Source organism: Crocodylus siamensis, chromosome 4 (assembly GCF_052110815.1).
Source record: "Crocodylus siamensis isolate JL-2025a chromosome 4, ASM5211081v1, whole genome shotgun sequence".
NCBI lineage: Eukaryota > Metazoa > Chordata > Crocodylia > Crocodylidae > Crocodylus > Crocodylus siamensis.
This window is the reverse complement of record NC_143398.1, coordinates 206,765,627-206,782,626: the sequence shown is the minus strand read 5'-3', so window position 1 is coordinate 206,782,626 and position 17,000 is coordinate 206,765,627. Positions and strand designations below refer to the sequence as shown.

The 17,000-nt window shown below is 43.4% G+C and overlaps 1 protein-coding gene across 2 annotated transcripts in view; it reads left to right on the top strand.

The window, feature by feature from the left end:
• Nucleotides 1–17,000, top strand: part of LOC149867498 (uncharacterized) — a 57,611-nt gene that overhangs the window by 3,023 nt on the left and 37,588 nt on the right. For both annotated transcript variants that reach the window (XM_090045535.1, XM_090045534.1), the window contains exons 3-13: nt 2,388–2,956; nt 3,719–3,739; nt 4,260–4,319; nt 6,230–6,283; nt 6,743–6,787; nt 7,360–7,386; nt 8,481–8,525; nt 9,199–9,243; nt 12,001–12,054; nt 13,654–13,722; nt 16,918–16,986. In XM_090045535.1, coding sequence (XP_089901661.1) covers nt 2,388–2,956; nt 3,719–3,739; nt 4,260–4,319; nt 6,230–6,283; nt 6,743–6,787; nt 7,360–7,386; nt 8,481–8,525; nt 9,199–9,243; nt 12,001–12,054; nt 13,654–13,722; nt 16,918–16,986 — 1,058 coding nt within the window. The remainder of the gene's footprint in view (nt 1–2,387; nt 2,957–3,718; nt 3,740–4,259; nt 4,320–6,229; nt 6,284–6,742; nt 6,788–7,359; nt 7,387–8,480; nt 8,526–9,198; nt 9,244–12,000; nt 12,055–13,653; nt 13,723–16,917; nt 16,987–17,000) is intronic.

The window sequence follows — 17,000 nt, the reverse complement described above, 5'->3', positions numbered from 1 at the left end:
GTGGATGCGTCTACACAAGACGCTGACTGTGCAGTCATTACTGCACAGTCATTTAGTATTTGTATAAACAAGTGTCGCATGGCAGAAAGCATGATGCGACACTACTGCCCAGTAGTTCCAGGCTGGTGTATAGTCAGTGTCATGAAAAATTTGGTGATACTACTGCGCAGTAACTCTGGTTACCGTGTAGTCATTTAATACTTGCTACACAAGATGCTGACTGCATAGTCATTTAGTACTTGTATAAACAAGTGCTAAATGACTACAGAGTAATGACTCAGCAGTCAGCATCTTGCGTAGATGTATAAGCAAGTACTAAATGACTATGCAGTAACTAAGCTGCACAGCATCACCAAATCGATTTTTCATGATGCTGACTGTGCAGTAGCTTGAGACTGCTGCGCAGTAGTGTTGCATCATGCTAACTGCCACACAGCACTACTGCATAGTAGTTACAGGCTATTGCATAGTCAGCTTTTCATGTAGATATGGCCAGTATGTTTGGCCACCTTCCCCAGTGTTATCAGGAAAAGAGTAGTACCATATACACATTTATTCAAAAGGAATTTCCTTAGGGTTTTAGTATTCACCAGCTTACATGTTAGGCACTGCTCCTACAAACAATTATGAAAGTGCTTAAGATTTTACACACTGATATTGTGCCATTTAATTAAATGGAAATAGGAAAATTAAATGATCAATGATCCACCTAGTCAATGAGGAAGGACTATGATTAGCAATAAGGTATTCATCATTTGTATTATGATAGCATCTACAGCCTACAACAGAGACAGGGGCCATGTTATGCTAGACTTTGTGTACACACACACACACACACACACACACACACACACACACACACACACACTGAAATACAGGCTTTGCTTTGGAGAGCTCATCTACTAAAGAGAAGTCAAGGATAGAAGGAGAAACAAAGACACAGGGAGAGTGATGCATTTAAAATTGCACTGGAGGTCAGTGACAGAACCAGAAAGAGAAATTAGTCTTCTCAGTGCAGTACCCTATAAAGGTTCATCTTCATCTAGGTATTCTTCTATCTTTGGGGTCCTCTGCCTGGTGAGATACTAAGTTAACAATGGTATAAATAGCTGGAAATTCTTCATCTCAGGGGAAGGCCTCACTTTCAGAAAGTTTCTTGTTCACCAAAGGATCTCCTCTCATGCCAGATGTTCCTTATCTCACACACTCTAAAACTCTGCCCAGACTTAGACAGTTCATTTTCTGACAGACTCTTTACAACCTTCAGAAGGTTCTTCATAGATTCATAGATACTAGGGTCAGAAGGAACCTCAACAGGTCATTGAGTCCAACCCCCTGTCTAGGCAGGAAAGAGTACTGGGGTTAGATGATGCTTATCCAACCTACTCTTAAAGACCCCCAAGGTAGGAGAGAGCACCACCTTCCTTGGAAGCCCATTCCAAATTTTAGCCATCATTACTGTGAAGAAGTTTTTCCTGATATCTAGCCTGTCACTCTCTGTCAGTTTGTGACCATTGTTCCTTGTTACCTCAAGAGGCACCCTGGTGAACAGAGCATCTCTGAACCCTTGCTGCATCCCCCTAATGAATAAGTAGGAGGCCACAAGATCACCTCTCAGCCTTCTCTTGTGGAAGCTGAAGAGGTCCAGGTCCCTCAGTCTCTCCTCATAGGGCTTGTCCTATAAGCCCCTAACCATACGAGTGGCCCTCCTCTGGACCCTCTCGAGTTTATCAACATCCTTCTTGAAGTACGGCACCCAAAACTGGATGCACTACTTCAACTGTGGTCTGACCAATGCCACATAGAGGGAAAGTATCACCTCCTTGGATCTATTTGACATGTATCTGCTGATTCATGATAAAGTTTGGTTAGCTTTGCTGATGATTTCATCTCACTGACGACTCATGTGCATCTTGGAGTCCACTATGACGCTGAGATCCCTTTCCACTTCTGTGCTGCCGAGAGGGTCACTTCCCAGCCAGTAGATGTGCAGCATATTTTTGCACCCTAGGTGCAGCACTCTGCTCTGGTTGTTGTTGTACTGCATCCTACTGTGTACTGCCCACTTCTCTAACCTGTCCAGGTCAGGCAAGATCTACCTGCTACAAATCCATACTGGTTTCCCTGCTGCATTATTTTTCCCACTGGACTCCCATAAAGATGATACTTCATAATCTTTTCAAAGACCTTTCCAAGGATGGAGGTGAGACTGATTGGCCTATAATTACTCAGATCCTCCTTCCTCCCCTTCTTGAAAATAGGGACCACAAGTATTCTGCAAATATTATGCAAGTATTCTGAATCTTCCAGAAAAAAAAGGATTTGTAGTTAAATATAATTGTAGTTAAATGTGAAGTAATTAAACACACTTATCTAACTATTTGTAGATGAAGACTGCCTCCTGGAAATGGTTTTCTTATTGGATAGTTCAGAAAGTGCTAAAGACTATAACCATGAACAACAGAAAAAATTTGTCTTGGAAACAGTGGACAGAATGAAAGGACTTCAACTTAACTCTGGACGTACCCTCAGCTGGAGGGCGGCCTTACTTCAGTACAGCAGCACCGTTCTCATGGAACAAACTTTCCAAGATTGGAAGGATCCTGAATCATTCAAATCTCACATTGCTCCCATCACCTACATTGGTCACGGAACCTACACAACGTATGCCATAACCAATCTTACCCAATTGTACATGACTGAAGGGACTCCCCGCAGTGTAAAAGTAGCTGTGCTCTTAACAGATGGTGTAGATCATCCAAGAAACCCAGATATTTTTGCAGCTACCGCTGATGCTAAACATCAAGGAATAGTATTCTTCACTGTGGGAATGACCAGAGTGGCTGAGGAGGTGGCCAATGCTGCCAAACTTCGGCTCCTGGCCAGTGTCCCGGCATCAAGGTTTGTTTTCAACCTCCAGGAGAAAGGAACTGTGGAGAAAATTCTCAAAGAAATGGTATGTATGGACACAGGTTTTATAAGAATTTCTAAAACTTACCCTCCCCTCACTGTTTATAATTTTTGGTTATTTTAAAATAATCTCTATTTTATACATAAAGCAACATTTTAATTTTTAATTCTAACACATTTAACTTGCCAAAGAAGTCATTGCATCAAAATACAGAATTTCTCCTCCTGGAAATAAGCATGCTGAATAACATTCCACTGACCTAAGATAATGCCTTGTCAGTAGCCATTAATGACTCATTACAGATATTTCTCCCAAAACACTATCAGGAAATCATAATCTTCTCCAGGCACCTCATCAAAAGAGCAGTCAAGTCAAGGGAATTTCTATTCTGAATTAGTGGGCTTTTGATCAAGTTCTATGTGCCCAAATCTATTCTGTTGTGTTTTAAAATTTAATGTAAGGGTTCATGGAAGTTTTGCTGTCTATTTTATCTTTACTTATGGCTTTATGCTTACTGTCTTATTGGAGTCAGAGCAGATATTCTGGCAGCATTTGTCTGACTGGGATGACCAGTGGTGGGTATAACTGTGGATGAGGTCAAATAATTAAAGCAGAAGCTGAAATATATTAATATGGAAATATGTTAGTAGCTTGATGTTGAATTAATTAGTTGCTGAAAAAGGAAAAATACTGATGAATTGTAATTAAAGATGGAGAAAGCATCCTAGCTTTTGTAAGCTAAGGAAAACACATTTGTTCTCTCTGAGCTATAATTTCTAATATTGTTTTTAATATCCATTTTTACAGAAAAATCAGGCAGAGGAAGGGGTAAGTATTAATTCTGCACAGTTGGTAAACAGTCCAAAAGACAAATTCAAATAAAAATCCATTACATTATATATATATCCTGTTCATACATTGAGGTAGGTCAGTATATAAATCTAGTAAAGGCCAGACTGTGACATTATGCAGTGCAGTAAGGGCCTACAGGGATGTAAAATGTCCCGTTTCTCACCTATATTGGCTACCTATACAGCAGATAGTTTATAAATTAGAACAGAACACAGAGTCCATACTTCCCCTTATGAGAGGTTTGTTGCAAAGTCATGATTGACCCCATAGGGAACAACATGTGATGGTGTAGTGTGGATTTTTAGTTTGGGTGTATATTGGACACAGGAGTGATAGAATAACAGAATTCAGTTCCAGTATTACACATTACATGCATTTTTATTTTATAGAATTAATTAAACAATTGTAGATGAATAATATCAATTTTTTTTAAGTTGGTAATTTCTGGTTAATTCATTAAAGTGTACTGATTTGCTATGAATATTTTCATTCAAAGTGTCCCCAGGCTCCTATATGTAACTGTGAGAAAGGGGAAAGAGGCCTTCCTGGACCTGCTGTAAGTAGCTGTCATTTCTTGTTTTATTAATGATTCATGTAAAGTGATATTAGGGTTGTTATATTCATTTTTAATGAATTACCTGAATCTAATTGCAAAGAAATATAGCTACAGTAAAAAGTCCTTTGCACCTACACTGTATTGAAGTGTCAAGTCGATGAGAAATACATTGAAAGAACTTCTGGAATACATAAGCAACTTCTCTGGCATTCTCTCTAAAAGGAAACAGCAATGCGAGTTATGATCTATCTTGAACCTGCTTTAATTATGGCATATATGTAAAATAAGCATTGTTAAATAGCAAGAAGCAAGAAGGTGATGCTACATGGTGTAGAAGAGAAGAGCTATTCTACTTATAAAATCTTGACAGCCAGACCAGATGTGTCACACCAGCTTCAACTCAGAACTCTAGTCTCTCTGCGCATGTCCCTACAAGCATGCATGTATAGGAGCATGCATTTCCCACAGGGCAGATAGCACAAATATGTGCTGCTGCTGTTTGTATCTGAGCATTCCTCGCACTTTTGAGCATGACAAAAAGACCTGGGTGGGGTAGGGGAGGCTGGGGCCAACACCTGTGCTGGTCCAACAGCCTTACCTGGGGTCCTGGGAAATGTTCCCTCTAAGGTGTAGCGATCCATGAGCGCCCCAACTTGGTCCATGAATGCACTGCTTCAGTTCATACACGCTGCCTGCTCCCCACCTCCATGCCTCACTGAAGCCTTTGGAAGGTATGCAGTGCCATGTGTGTGGGCCAGACAGTGAGGCACATGGCATCACTTTCAAAGGCTGCAGTGAGGCGCAGAGGCAGGGAGCAGACAAAGCGTGGATCCCACCTGCCCTTGCCCCATGCAAAGCTTGGGGGCTGGGCCATGTGCCCTCACTTGACTGCCTGTGCCGTGCATCTGGAGGTGCCACTGGGCTCTGACTCCAATCAGATCCCAGTGGCTTGTCCAGGGGGAACTGGGGTGGGAATGTGCTCCCCCTCCCCTGTGGCACATGCAGCAGCAGGAGCCGCAGCCCGCTACCCACATCCCTGGATGAACCTCCAGGCTCTGGTTGCCCCAACCTGGCCGGGGCCTTATTCACAGTGAACGGCCGAGCTGGGTTCTGGGACAATCCCCACAGTGCAGGAGGGAGTGGGGCAGTGCCCTGTCCGTACCAGACTCCCTTCTGCACTGTGGGGATCTTGCCCCCCACCACCCCCAAGCCCAGTGAAACATACCTGCCTAAAGCTGCGATTCTGGCTGGAACTGCACGCATATCTCAGTATGTCCGTCCCTCCCCACTCCTGCAGCAGCCTGTGGCTGGGTTGGGGCAGGTGCACGGCATTAATAAGTTACTGCATGGCATGATTTTTTCTTGTGCGCGGCTGCGCATGCGCACAGCTTAGAAGGAACCTTCATCCTGGGGGCCTCCCTGGGCAGCAGTGGTGCCAAACTGGCTACTCAGAGCTTGGCCAGCAGCCAGAGCATGGCTCTGGCTGGCAAGGCTCTGGTTTCTGGTGGGGCATACTGCTGCTGTGTGCAGGGCACCACTGTTTTTAGTGGCAGTTTTTTTTAGGTTGGGATCTCCTGGTGTCAAAAAAACCTTCTACCCTGCAAATTAGCAGCGTGGTGCATGGTGCACATGCACTGCGTGCATCTCAAATAGCTATGAGGTGCTGCAAACCACATGTGCATGCTCATGGGGATGCGTCCTCTGAGAAAAGAATGACAACAGATCCTGCAAGATGCAATATTAGAAACAACCAGCTGAGACATGCCATTTCAAGTCTGATAATTACACTAATTTGATTAATAGTCAAAAACAAATGGCCAAAAGATAACTCATAAAATACTGCATATGTTGTCAAATAAAATCCTTTTAAAACTGTCATCTTGCATATAACTGTATTCTTCTGTTTGTAGGGTAAAAAGGGTCGTCCAGGTGATGATGGGGCACCTGGCCAGAAGGGATCAAAGGTAACATGGCTTTTAAAAATTAATAAAAGCACCCAGTATTTCTGCATGGATAGAAAAAAGCTTTCACTAGGCTGGGGTTCAGGAGAACAGGTGGGGTCAGAGGCTGCTGGGGGGAGAGGTGGTGGGAGCAGAGACAGTGGGCATGTGGGCAGGCAGCTGCTGTGGCTCTGGCTTCTACACTGTGTCAAGACTGGAGGTAAAGCTGCAGCAACTGCCTGCTTCCTCACTGCCTTGTACTCAGTTCCAAGATGGGAGGCTTTCCCCTATACTAAATGTGTATACCATATTTACTCAAATCCAAGGTAAGAAGCTTTGCTTACCATATTTTCTCCATGTTAAATGGCGGGGGGAAGCCTCTTGTCTTGGATTTAAGTAAATAAGGTACATACTAAACACTAACAACCTGACTCCTATTTAATACACCTGGTATGCCTGATGTTGATGCTGAATTCTTCATAGGGGGAGCCAGGCCTTAACGGAATTCCAGGAAGAGACGGAATAGAGGTAAGGAATGTTCCAAACTGCTGGTTTATTTCAAGGAAATGATCCCAACTTTGCAATATGCATTATAATAGCTAAGTAAATCTCTTCCATTCCAATTTCCCAGAAAGTAATTCTTTAACACACAAAATATAGCAGCTCAAAAAAATAAATGGGGAGTCATTACCCAACATGTTTAACTCCTACCTACCAATAATGGAAGTTACATACCATTTGTGACAGCAGAGTCTTTTCTTACATGGCTTTGTCTTATATTCATCATATTCAGCTTACAATATAGTGTATGTTGTGTTAGTAGGGCAATCAAAATATATTAAGTAATTTCCTACTTTTACTTTCCCATTTAAGCACTTGCTGCACTTGATAAGGTGAGGTATGAGATCCTTGCCTTAGTAGTAATAGAGATGATGCACATGATCTGAATGTGATCCATTATTGCATCTGCATGTTCAATGGTCCATTATATTTTTCCAGAGAGACTATGGAATTATGCCTTTCATCCACAGTGTCAAAATTAATTTACCTAAATCAGGTTAATGTTTTCTTATAATCATTTTAATTGTTTCTTTTCCCAGGGGAAATCTGGATACAAAGGAGAAAAGGTATAATTTTTAGTAAGAACTTTTAGTGGTATGTTGGCATTATCATTTATTATTATCAATTCTTTACTGCTATGCTTGGGAGCCTTCTATATAGACAAGGACCTCAATGTACTAGGTACTGAACCAACAAAAAACAAATACAAATACAATTACCATAGTTACTCAAATCCAAGACAGGGATTTTTGAATCCCGGCTCAGAGCAGCTCCAGCTCCATTTCCAGCTCCAGGCTGGGCTATGGCTGAAGTTGCCACTGCAGCTGCTGCTGCCTGGAATCATCAGCAACCATAGAGTTAGCAGCAGCTGTGTTGAGTCCAGGTCCAGAGCCAGTTCCATGGGTTGGTGATTGGGTGGTGGTGTGGGCAAGCAGCATCACAGGTTGGAGATTGGAGAGGGAGAACAGGCAGAGTGGGGCAGCCAACATGGGGGGCAAGTGGCTGGAGTGGGCAAGTGATAGGGAGGACAGGCAGCATGGGGGCAGGGGGTAGGGAGAATAAGCATGGGGGGCAGGCACTAAGGGGGGAAGTGGTGAGGGGGGCAGGTGGGACAGGCAGGAGGGGGCAGGCATCAGGGCACAAGTACTGGAGGAGGCAAATGGCTGGAGGGGTGTCAGACACAGGGAGGGGGAGGGGGGACAAATGGGAGGGGACAGGGGGAAGGCACTAGGGAGGAACAGGCACTGCGTGAGGGGCAAGTAGCAGGGGAGGCAAGGGATGGTCTCAGGCTCCCTGCCCGCCCCCCCTTGCCTTCCTGCTACTGCTTTCCCTGCTGCTGCAATGGGATAGGGAATGGGACACAAATTTAAGACAACTCTCCAATAATTAAATTCTATACATAGAAAATTGTAACAAATTTATAATTTTCCATGTACAGAATCTAATTATTGGTGGGTCATCTTAAATTGGAAGTCATCTTGAATTTGGGAAGATATGGTGTATTCTAGCCCAGAGAGCTTACAGTATCATTATTGCTCAATAATTATGTACAGTACTAGATTTGAGACAGGCATTCTGACTACAAGACATAATGAAAATGAGATGCTCAATAATGAGATGCTAAGAAAACTTTTTAAATATTTATGGTTTATCTCTTAAGGGTGAAAGAGGTGAATGTGGGACCCCAGGGATAAAAGGTGACAGAGTAAGTAGCCATCTGTTTGTTATGCTTTGTGGAAAACATTGTTATACAACATTTCTCCTAATATACAGAATGAAGAAGTTCTAAGATGCTAATTGCCTGAGATTTAAAAGTTAATATCCCTAAATAATGGCATTATCATAGATTCAATGCAAAATTATTTTTAAAGCTGACAGGGAAAAGTACCTGCAATGTTTAAGTCTGATTGAATAAAGATAAACTGCAAAAATATCATTTTTCAATGGCTGTCCCATCTTGTCTTACATTTTAGTATTTTTGCAGTTAAGGCCCAAGTCTACTCCCAATTCAGGCAGTGACAACATTTTCATTGACATTAATGGGAGTAGGATCAGGCCTATGCTTAAGGGAGAAGGTAGACTGGGATATACAATTGAAAAGGAAGCCCAGTGTCTATCTTAAACAGTTGGCTTGTGGGCTGACTGTATAAACACACTGAATGAAATCCAAGTAGGACTTGACCCAATAGGATTAGGAGCTTACAAACTGACTTTTTCTTCATTTTCATACTGTATTTTTAATATTTTTTTCATATTTATTCAGTACTTTCTTGCTAATTGCTGACCTCCTCTTGATTTCTCACTACATTTTAATAGCTTCAAATATGATTTAGAAATTAGTTTTTTGTTGACCCTTTTCCCCCCTTCTCACTTTTCAGGGTCGAGAAGGTCCAGTTGGTCCCAGAGGCACCAGAGGTCTACAGGTAATAAACAGCATAGCTGCATTTGACTCCATTGGTGGGCTGTTAAGCTCAGAAGTCACATGGGTTCCTACCATCGTCAAGCTGAGGATGCTCAGTCTCTAGAGTTATAGAGCCTGTGAGTTCAAAATACTCAGAATCTATTCAGGTATCCTCTTATACCACAACATTAACAGGGATTTATGGCTTCGGTATGAACAATTGAATCATTTTCCTTGCATAATAGACTGGCAGAAAAAAGGGCAGAGTTTTCAGGAGAAAGGACCATACAGTCAGGGAATGTCTGTAATGTTATGATATCTGAGCCTGTATGCAATACACATAGGAGAATAATGATTCCAATTTTGTTTAATATGACTTTATCCCAGCCACATCAGGCATTCAATTCATGATTCAACCAAACATTCCCATTTGAAAAAGCGTTTAAATCTCTATTTATTCTGGAGCAGGGGCCTCAGGTAGGCTGAGTAAGTTAGAATGTCTTCCCTTCAAGGCACAAAGATTTTTTTCCTGTGAAAATATTCTTGTTTTACATTTAACATTTTAGGACTGATTTCATGCAAATGAATGTATGTTTATATATTTTCTCTAAGCAAGAGATTTGGCTCCTCTAACTTTTGAATGATGGATTTATTTCCCACTGTTTACTGCTTCACCTTGTGGAAGTACCAGGTGAAACTCATTCTGCACTTCCTACTCAGTAAAAACTCCTGAAGTGTAAACACTGATCTCAATTGTAAGACTCCTATTGATTTTAACAAAACCAGGATTTTACCTTCTTTGTCCACAGCTAATGTCCCTGCTCCAAAATTCTCTTCCTACTGCCACAAAACTCCTGGCTGTCTCTGTCAGTATTCCCTAGTTTACATGCTCCCATTACGAAGTCAGGGTTTTTTGTTCCATTTTGGAATTTCTAGTCTTTCCTAAAACCCAGCCCCCTGCAGAGATTTTTGGACTATATTGGTTCTCAGCATACCAATGTGCAGTCATTAAGGTTAATTCCTCTTTATTTTTCCTACTTTGGTAGGTAGAACTGGAGGCCTTTCCAATAAAAGTGGCAATTTTCATGGTCATATCTTCAAGATGTCAAACAGAATTTATAAACTGTACATCAATTCCCCAAATCATTGTATTTTCCCTCAAAAAGGGGATCAAGCAGGAGATCACTGAAGTACCTATGTCTATCCTGGTCCCCCAGTAGTAGACAGATTATCTGCAGCGCAGACAGAAGTCACATTTGTTGCGCAGTCAGCCCCTTGAAAATACTCTACAGCGTGTTCTAATAGAAGATCGAATCATGCAGCAAATTAACCCTCATTGTTTGAAGGTTCATATGAAGGCACTCCAAAACAGATTGGCTTCTTTAACTTCACTTCTTTAACTCTGTGCTGGAGAGGAGGCAGGTAGATTGGAGCCCCCCAAGGCAGGGGGCTCCAATCTACCTGTGTCCACGCCAGTGCAGGCTGAGCAAACCACAGCTCAAGCTTTCTTCCCTCCCTTCTCCCCTCCTCCCATCCTGGGACAGCTCCTAAGCTAGGAGAGGAAGGACAGGAGTAAAGGAAGAGGCTGCTGACATGCAACTCCAAATTGAGTTTGGTCCCCCACCCTCCTGATCCAACAGCTAAGGTCTGTTGGGTTGAGAGGATTGGTTTAGCTCATGGTGCTTTATGTGAAGTGCCATGAGTTTGACTGGGAGTTGCACTTCTGTTTGTGCCTTTGGTATTGCTTCTTATGTATTCAAAGTTCATTCATTCATTCTGTAAGCAGTTAAGTGAATATGCAGTTCATGAAAATAGTATGGGTGATCTCATTTACATCATAATCTACTTCAGTTTCATCTACAGAAGGAACACTATTTGGCAGAATTTGTGGGCACCTCATATACCCTTGGGGTGCTCTTGAATGCTTCTGATTGGTTTGGGAGGCCCTTGAAGAGAAGCTCCAGCATCACACTCCCTCTCTGAGATGAGCAGCTTCTATCTAGGGGAGAGGAAGAATCTCCGAATTTTCCCCTGAGCTAAGCCCCTTCTACTTCATACCTGTTAGAAGCAGTGAACTGTGCCTCCAGTCCCATCTCTCAAATTCTATTACATCTTGACTGACCACCCTGAAGCCATTAATTAAGGAAAAAAATTCCACTACTCTTCATTTCCCCAGGTATTTTACATGCAGCTTTAAACACAGCTGGTGCTTCCTATACAAGCTTGCTTTAAAGCACCCAAAAAAAATAATGTAAAATCGGAAAAAGTTATGAAACAATATACAGCCCAGGAAAGTCAAAGTTGCACATTTTAAATTAATCGTGTTTGTCATAATACCCTTTACTGGAAGCTGTATAGTTTATAGAAAAGAATAACCCTATGTAAGTAAATATCCATAGAAACTTGCAATATAAACACAGGAATTATAGGCAAACTATAACTATAGTTATTTTTAATAATTACTTTTTATTCTGCTTGACAAAAGAAAAAATGAACCTGGCAATAGGCTGATCTGCCTTGGTTTTAAGTGATATCCCTGATCTCTGATTGTTAGGGATTGCCTGAAGCCTTGAAAAATTCTTTCTTGAGATGTTTGTACTGCTCCCATTTATATCAGTGGGAGTTATATGCATAGATCTTGGATTATGAAGTATGTTACATTTTTAAGCATTCATAACAAGTGTTTCCATTTGTACTGGGGGGAAATATTGTTTGCTTCTCTAACTCCCGTATTCTAAAAGGTTAAAAAATTCTAATAAAAACATTTTTATTTTAATAGGGTCCACAAGGGTCACCTGGAGATCAAGGACCTGAAGGTCTGCAAGGATCAAAGGCAAGAATAACTTTTGTTTTCTTTGCTATTATAAATAATATCCTTATTAAAACAGTGTTCTTCTCTGCCTCCCCTGTTACATTTCCAGGAAATCCCATATCTGACATTTATATGTATTACCTAGCAAGCTGTTAAGTATTACTTTGAGATATTTAGAGCAGTCCAATTAGCAGTGTCAGACCAATTGCCATATTTGTCATAGAAAGGAATTTTCTCATGGTCAGATTGGTACAGTCAGATTGGTACAGATTGTAGGTGTTTTTGCCTTCCTCTGTAGTGGGGGCATATCCCTGTGCCTTGGGTCTCTCAAGAGAATTTAGTAATTCTGACAGGTTCTGGTCTCTTTTTCCTGTCCAGTTTTGACTAGGGCTTCTCAACAGTGTGACTGCCTATGTTGGGTAGATTCATCTGAAAGGTTAATCATTTTGCTGTTCAGAGATTTAGTTCTGTTTCGTGTAGATTCTGCATTGCATTTGGAGCACTAAAGGCACTAGAGGTGTGTGAAACAGGCCATATTCGATTCAGATTCAGCCCAAATTGGGGACAGTGATTTGATTCATTGATTTGGATCACTATCCCTGATTCAATTAGACCAAATCCAAATCTGAAGATTTGATGCTGATTCGGAAAATCAGCAATTCAGCTATAAACAGAGCTTTAAATGATTTTTCTACGTACCTTGAGGTACCAGGCGCAGCTAATGAATGCTGTGATGGTGGGGCAGATGAAGCGTCCCATGAGAGCACAGGGGTGCCCCCCATGTGCTTGGCAGGGAACCCGGAACTGGACCAGAAGTACTTCCAGTCCACTTCTGGGTCTGCTGGGGGGGGGGCCCACATGTTCCCTAGCTTGGTGATAGGCTGTGGGGGGACCCTGGGCGTTCCCCTGACCCAGGAGTCACCAGTCGCCAAGCCAGCGGGTACTGGGGGGGGGAAGGGGAGGGCAGCATGCTCCTGGCAGACCCAGAAGTGCACCGGAAGTACTTCTGGTCCACTTCCGGGTTTGCTACCGAGCATGCTGGGGACCCCGCCATGCTCCTGTGGAATACTCCATCCACACCACCGTCAGAGCATTCATGAGCCACAAGCTACCTTGAGGTACGTAGAAAAAACATTTAAAGCTGTGTCTATCACCGAATCTTTCCAAATCAATTCAGAGGGTTCCGATTCAATTTGGAGAGATTAAAGGGTCTCTGCTGAATTGAATCAGGGACCGAAGCTTCACATAGCCCTAAAAGGCACACAGTTCTGTATACATTGATTGAAAAGTCATACCCAGCATGCAGCAATGTTGTGAAGAAAATTGTTGTATAAACACTAAAACCAGCAAAGTTTTGGTTTTGCTGGTATCACTGTGGGCAGGAAATACCTTTTTCTTCTTGTAAGTGTGAAGGGGAGAAGGGTGTAGTTAAGGTCATCGTGTAAGATGATATTAGTGAGACTAAAATATATTATTACTAAAAGGCTAAGCAAAAGTAGAACTGTTACTCATATTCAAAATCTGTTCTTTTTAAGCAATTTGAGTGTCTGAGTCTTCCAGAAATTTGCAAAACTGAAAAAGTTTAAAAGTAAATTGCTTCCTTTTTCTCTTTTTTTACAGGGGGAAAGAGGCCTCCCAGGACCTCCTGGATTCCCTGGGGAAACTGGTATAGGACTGCCTGGCCCAAAGGTATTATGATAATCATATAATCTACTGTATAAGTTTTTGTATAAGAGCATAAACAGTAGCAGCTGAAATAGTATGCCTGATGATATGTGAAAGACTTAAAGCCCAGTAAGTGATGTTTTTGCAGTATTGGAGAGGTGTTTCAGATGTTGTTCAAAATGTTCTGAAGTTTAATAAAAACACATTTTAAATGACTTAGTATCTCTTGTGTATCTCTTAGTATAGGCATTGGTAAAATCTGAGAGTGAATGGAAGACTAGAGACAGAAGTATTGTCACAAAAAATGTTGTATGATTAAAAGGCTTGGTAGTTTAGATCATTGGTAAAAAGAAAATGAGCATGCCATCAAGGAAATATTGACTTCCTGAATATATCTGTTATATAATGTATTGTGTAGTATTAGCCTCACTTTTTAGACCCAACACTATGATCTCCCACATGCTGAAATGGCACTTAGTTAAGGTTTAGAAAAGCCATCCTTTCATTTATTTTGTCAACCATCTGTTATTAATTTTTTATTTAATTTAATAACAGAATTTTAAAATGCTAATTTTAAACAGACTTGCAAAAACATCCTGTTTGTATATGTTAGTATATACTAACTCTTAGTATACACTAACTCTTAGGCACATGAGGCAGGTCAAAATTACAGTCTGAGTTTAAACAAGCTTTGCATTCAAAATTACATTTGTAAAAAGCAATTCATACAAACTTCTTTATAGCTTCCAGTTACTTTAATTTGTGATGATGATTTTTGTGATGTGGACATCTGTTCAAAAGGAGATGAAATGAGACCACCAAATTACTTAATATTTAGTGGACAATAGTTAGAATGCTCTCTACCAGCAACTTATATAAAGAGTTCATGCTTAATCTTACTTTGCATTATAAATGACTAATAGAGACTTTATAAGCATGTCAAAGACTTGAGCAGTGAAATACTTCTAAACAAAAACAAGATGTTACAAGCACACACTGATGTCAGAACCCATAACCAGTAAATTCTGGTTAATTCACTGTTCCAAAGGGAATTAATTATCAAAAAATGATCAGTTACCAGGGATTCATAATTGTTGTAGGGGGCAGGAGTTGGATGACACAGTGAAAATTGGAATAATAGCAAATTAAACCACAGTGGTGTATAATCCTTTAGGTCAGCAGTCACCAACAGGTCAATCCCAATTGACTGGTCAATTGGGGAACCCCTAACAGTCAATCTCATTCTGGGGGTGGGGCTGAGGTCGACTGTTAGAGGCTTCATGATTGGGAGTGGCAGGGATGTAGTCTGGGAGCAGCAGTATGTAGGAGCGGCAGGACGCATGTGGCTGGGCTGAGCCACACCCCCTGGTGCCCGGGCCGAGCTGGGTGAGTGGGATGATTAGAGGAGCCTGTGCCTCCTGCCACTGCGTGAGTGGTGCCCTGGTCAGGCTGGACCAGGGGAAGATTTCTCAGGTCCCTTCAGACCCTAGAAACTATGAAACTAGGAAACTATGAAGATTGGAACCCAGGTGGCTCATCCAGGCATGCAGGGGGGCTCCCACCACTGCATGCACCCCAGAGGAGGCCTGGGGTGCATGTGCCCCCCAATCTGTGTGTGGGGTGAGGTGGCTGCTGCTGCACACTGGGCTTTGCACCCTGAGCCCTGCTGCGCTCGGGGTGTGGAGCGCAAAGCCTGAGGCACAAAGCCCAACGCACAGTGGCAGCTGCCTTGCCCCGTGCAGATCGGGGGGGCACATGCCCCCCAGGCCTCTGCCAGGGTGCTTGCAGCATGGGAGCCGCACCGCATGCCTGGATAAGCCACCTGGACTCTGACCCTCCCCTGGCCTGACTCAGCTGGTGCCCCACTTACCCAGTGACATGCAGGACTGGCTTAGCCCCAGAAATGCAGGGCAGCAGTAGGGCCACAAGGTAGCCTAGCTGTGGGCTTCTGGCAGCTGCAACAATTGTGGAGAGGGGCACACGTGCAGCAGTGAGTGGGGAGTGGGACTGAATGCTGGTGCTGCAGAGCCGGGACACTGCATGGGTTGGAGCTGCGAGCGACAGGTCCAGGGGTTGCAGGGAAAGGGGGTCACGCAGCCTGGGTGGGCATGGGGAGCACGTGCCCCTGGATCTGCACACAGGACGGAGCGGGGCAGGGGTGGGGCAGGCCAGGGCTGGGGTGGCACCAGGCTCTCTTTGACATGGGTGTTTGGGCTGGGTGGTGGCAGCGATGCTGGGAGTGGGGCTACAAGGGAGGCTGCAGGCACCCGAAAATTCACCGTAGCCCCCACAACCCACTCCCAGCACCACTGCTCAGCCCAAACACCCACACTGGGAAGAACCTGCCCTGCCCCACCCCTTCTGGATGCAGATCCAGAGATACATGTCCCCCATGCCCTCCTGGGCTGTGTGTCCCCCCATACTCCCTGATGAGCTGCTCGTGGCTCCATCCCATGTTGTGCCCTGGCTGTGTAGGGCCTGCCCCTGATCTCCTCCCTCACTCACCATAGGGGGCTGATCGAGGCCCCAACAGTGAGGGAGGGAGCAGGCCACAGGTAGGAGCAGGGTTTGGAGGGTGTGGGGGACAAGGGGAGACTTGGGGGGCATGTGCCCCCCGCACCTCCACTTGTCCCACCATCTGACCCAGCCAGGGCCCCGCTCCCCCAGCCCCCACTCCTGCCTGTGCCTCGCTTCCTCCCTCACCACTGGGGCCTCAATCTGCCCTGCCCCCCTTCCCCATGGCCCTTTCCCCTCGCCCCGCCCCTTCCCCCACAGACTTACTTGTTGGGGGGACATGCCCCCAAATAATTTTTTCTCCCTCCACCTTGATCTGCTCCCCCCTTCCCTCCCCACAGACTGATCTGTGGGAGGTGGAAGCGGGGCAGCGTAGGGTAGATCTTGGATTGCTTTTTAATTCAAAAAGTGATCTCCTACCCAAAAAGGTTGGAGACCACTGCTTTAAGTTAATTAACAAAAATTTACTGTGTGATGCAGGACTGAAGTAGTTCCATGTTTACCATTGCAGCTTTCAATTCTATAGCCTAAACTCTGAAACTATACTAGTTCTTCTGTCTACAGGGTTGAGGAGATTAGGGGTTACTGTACTGTCATTGTATTCAGGTAGAATAAGTATTCATAAAAAGGATCCTCAATTGGTGCTTATATGTTACGCAAATTAAAACAGTAAACCAAGTGTTTAAAATATGTCTTTGTTCAAAGGGTGACATTGGCTTGACAGGAAGACCAGGCCCTATTGGACCCCCTGGTCTTGGTGAACCAGGACTTCCGGTATGTGTTATTGA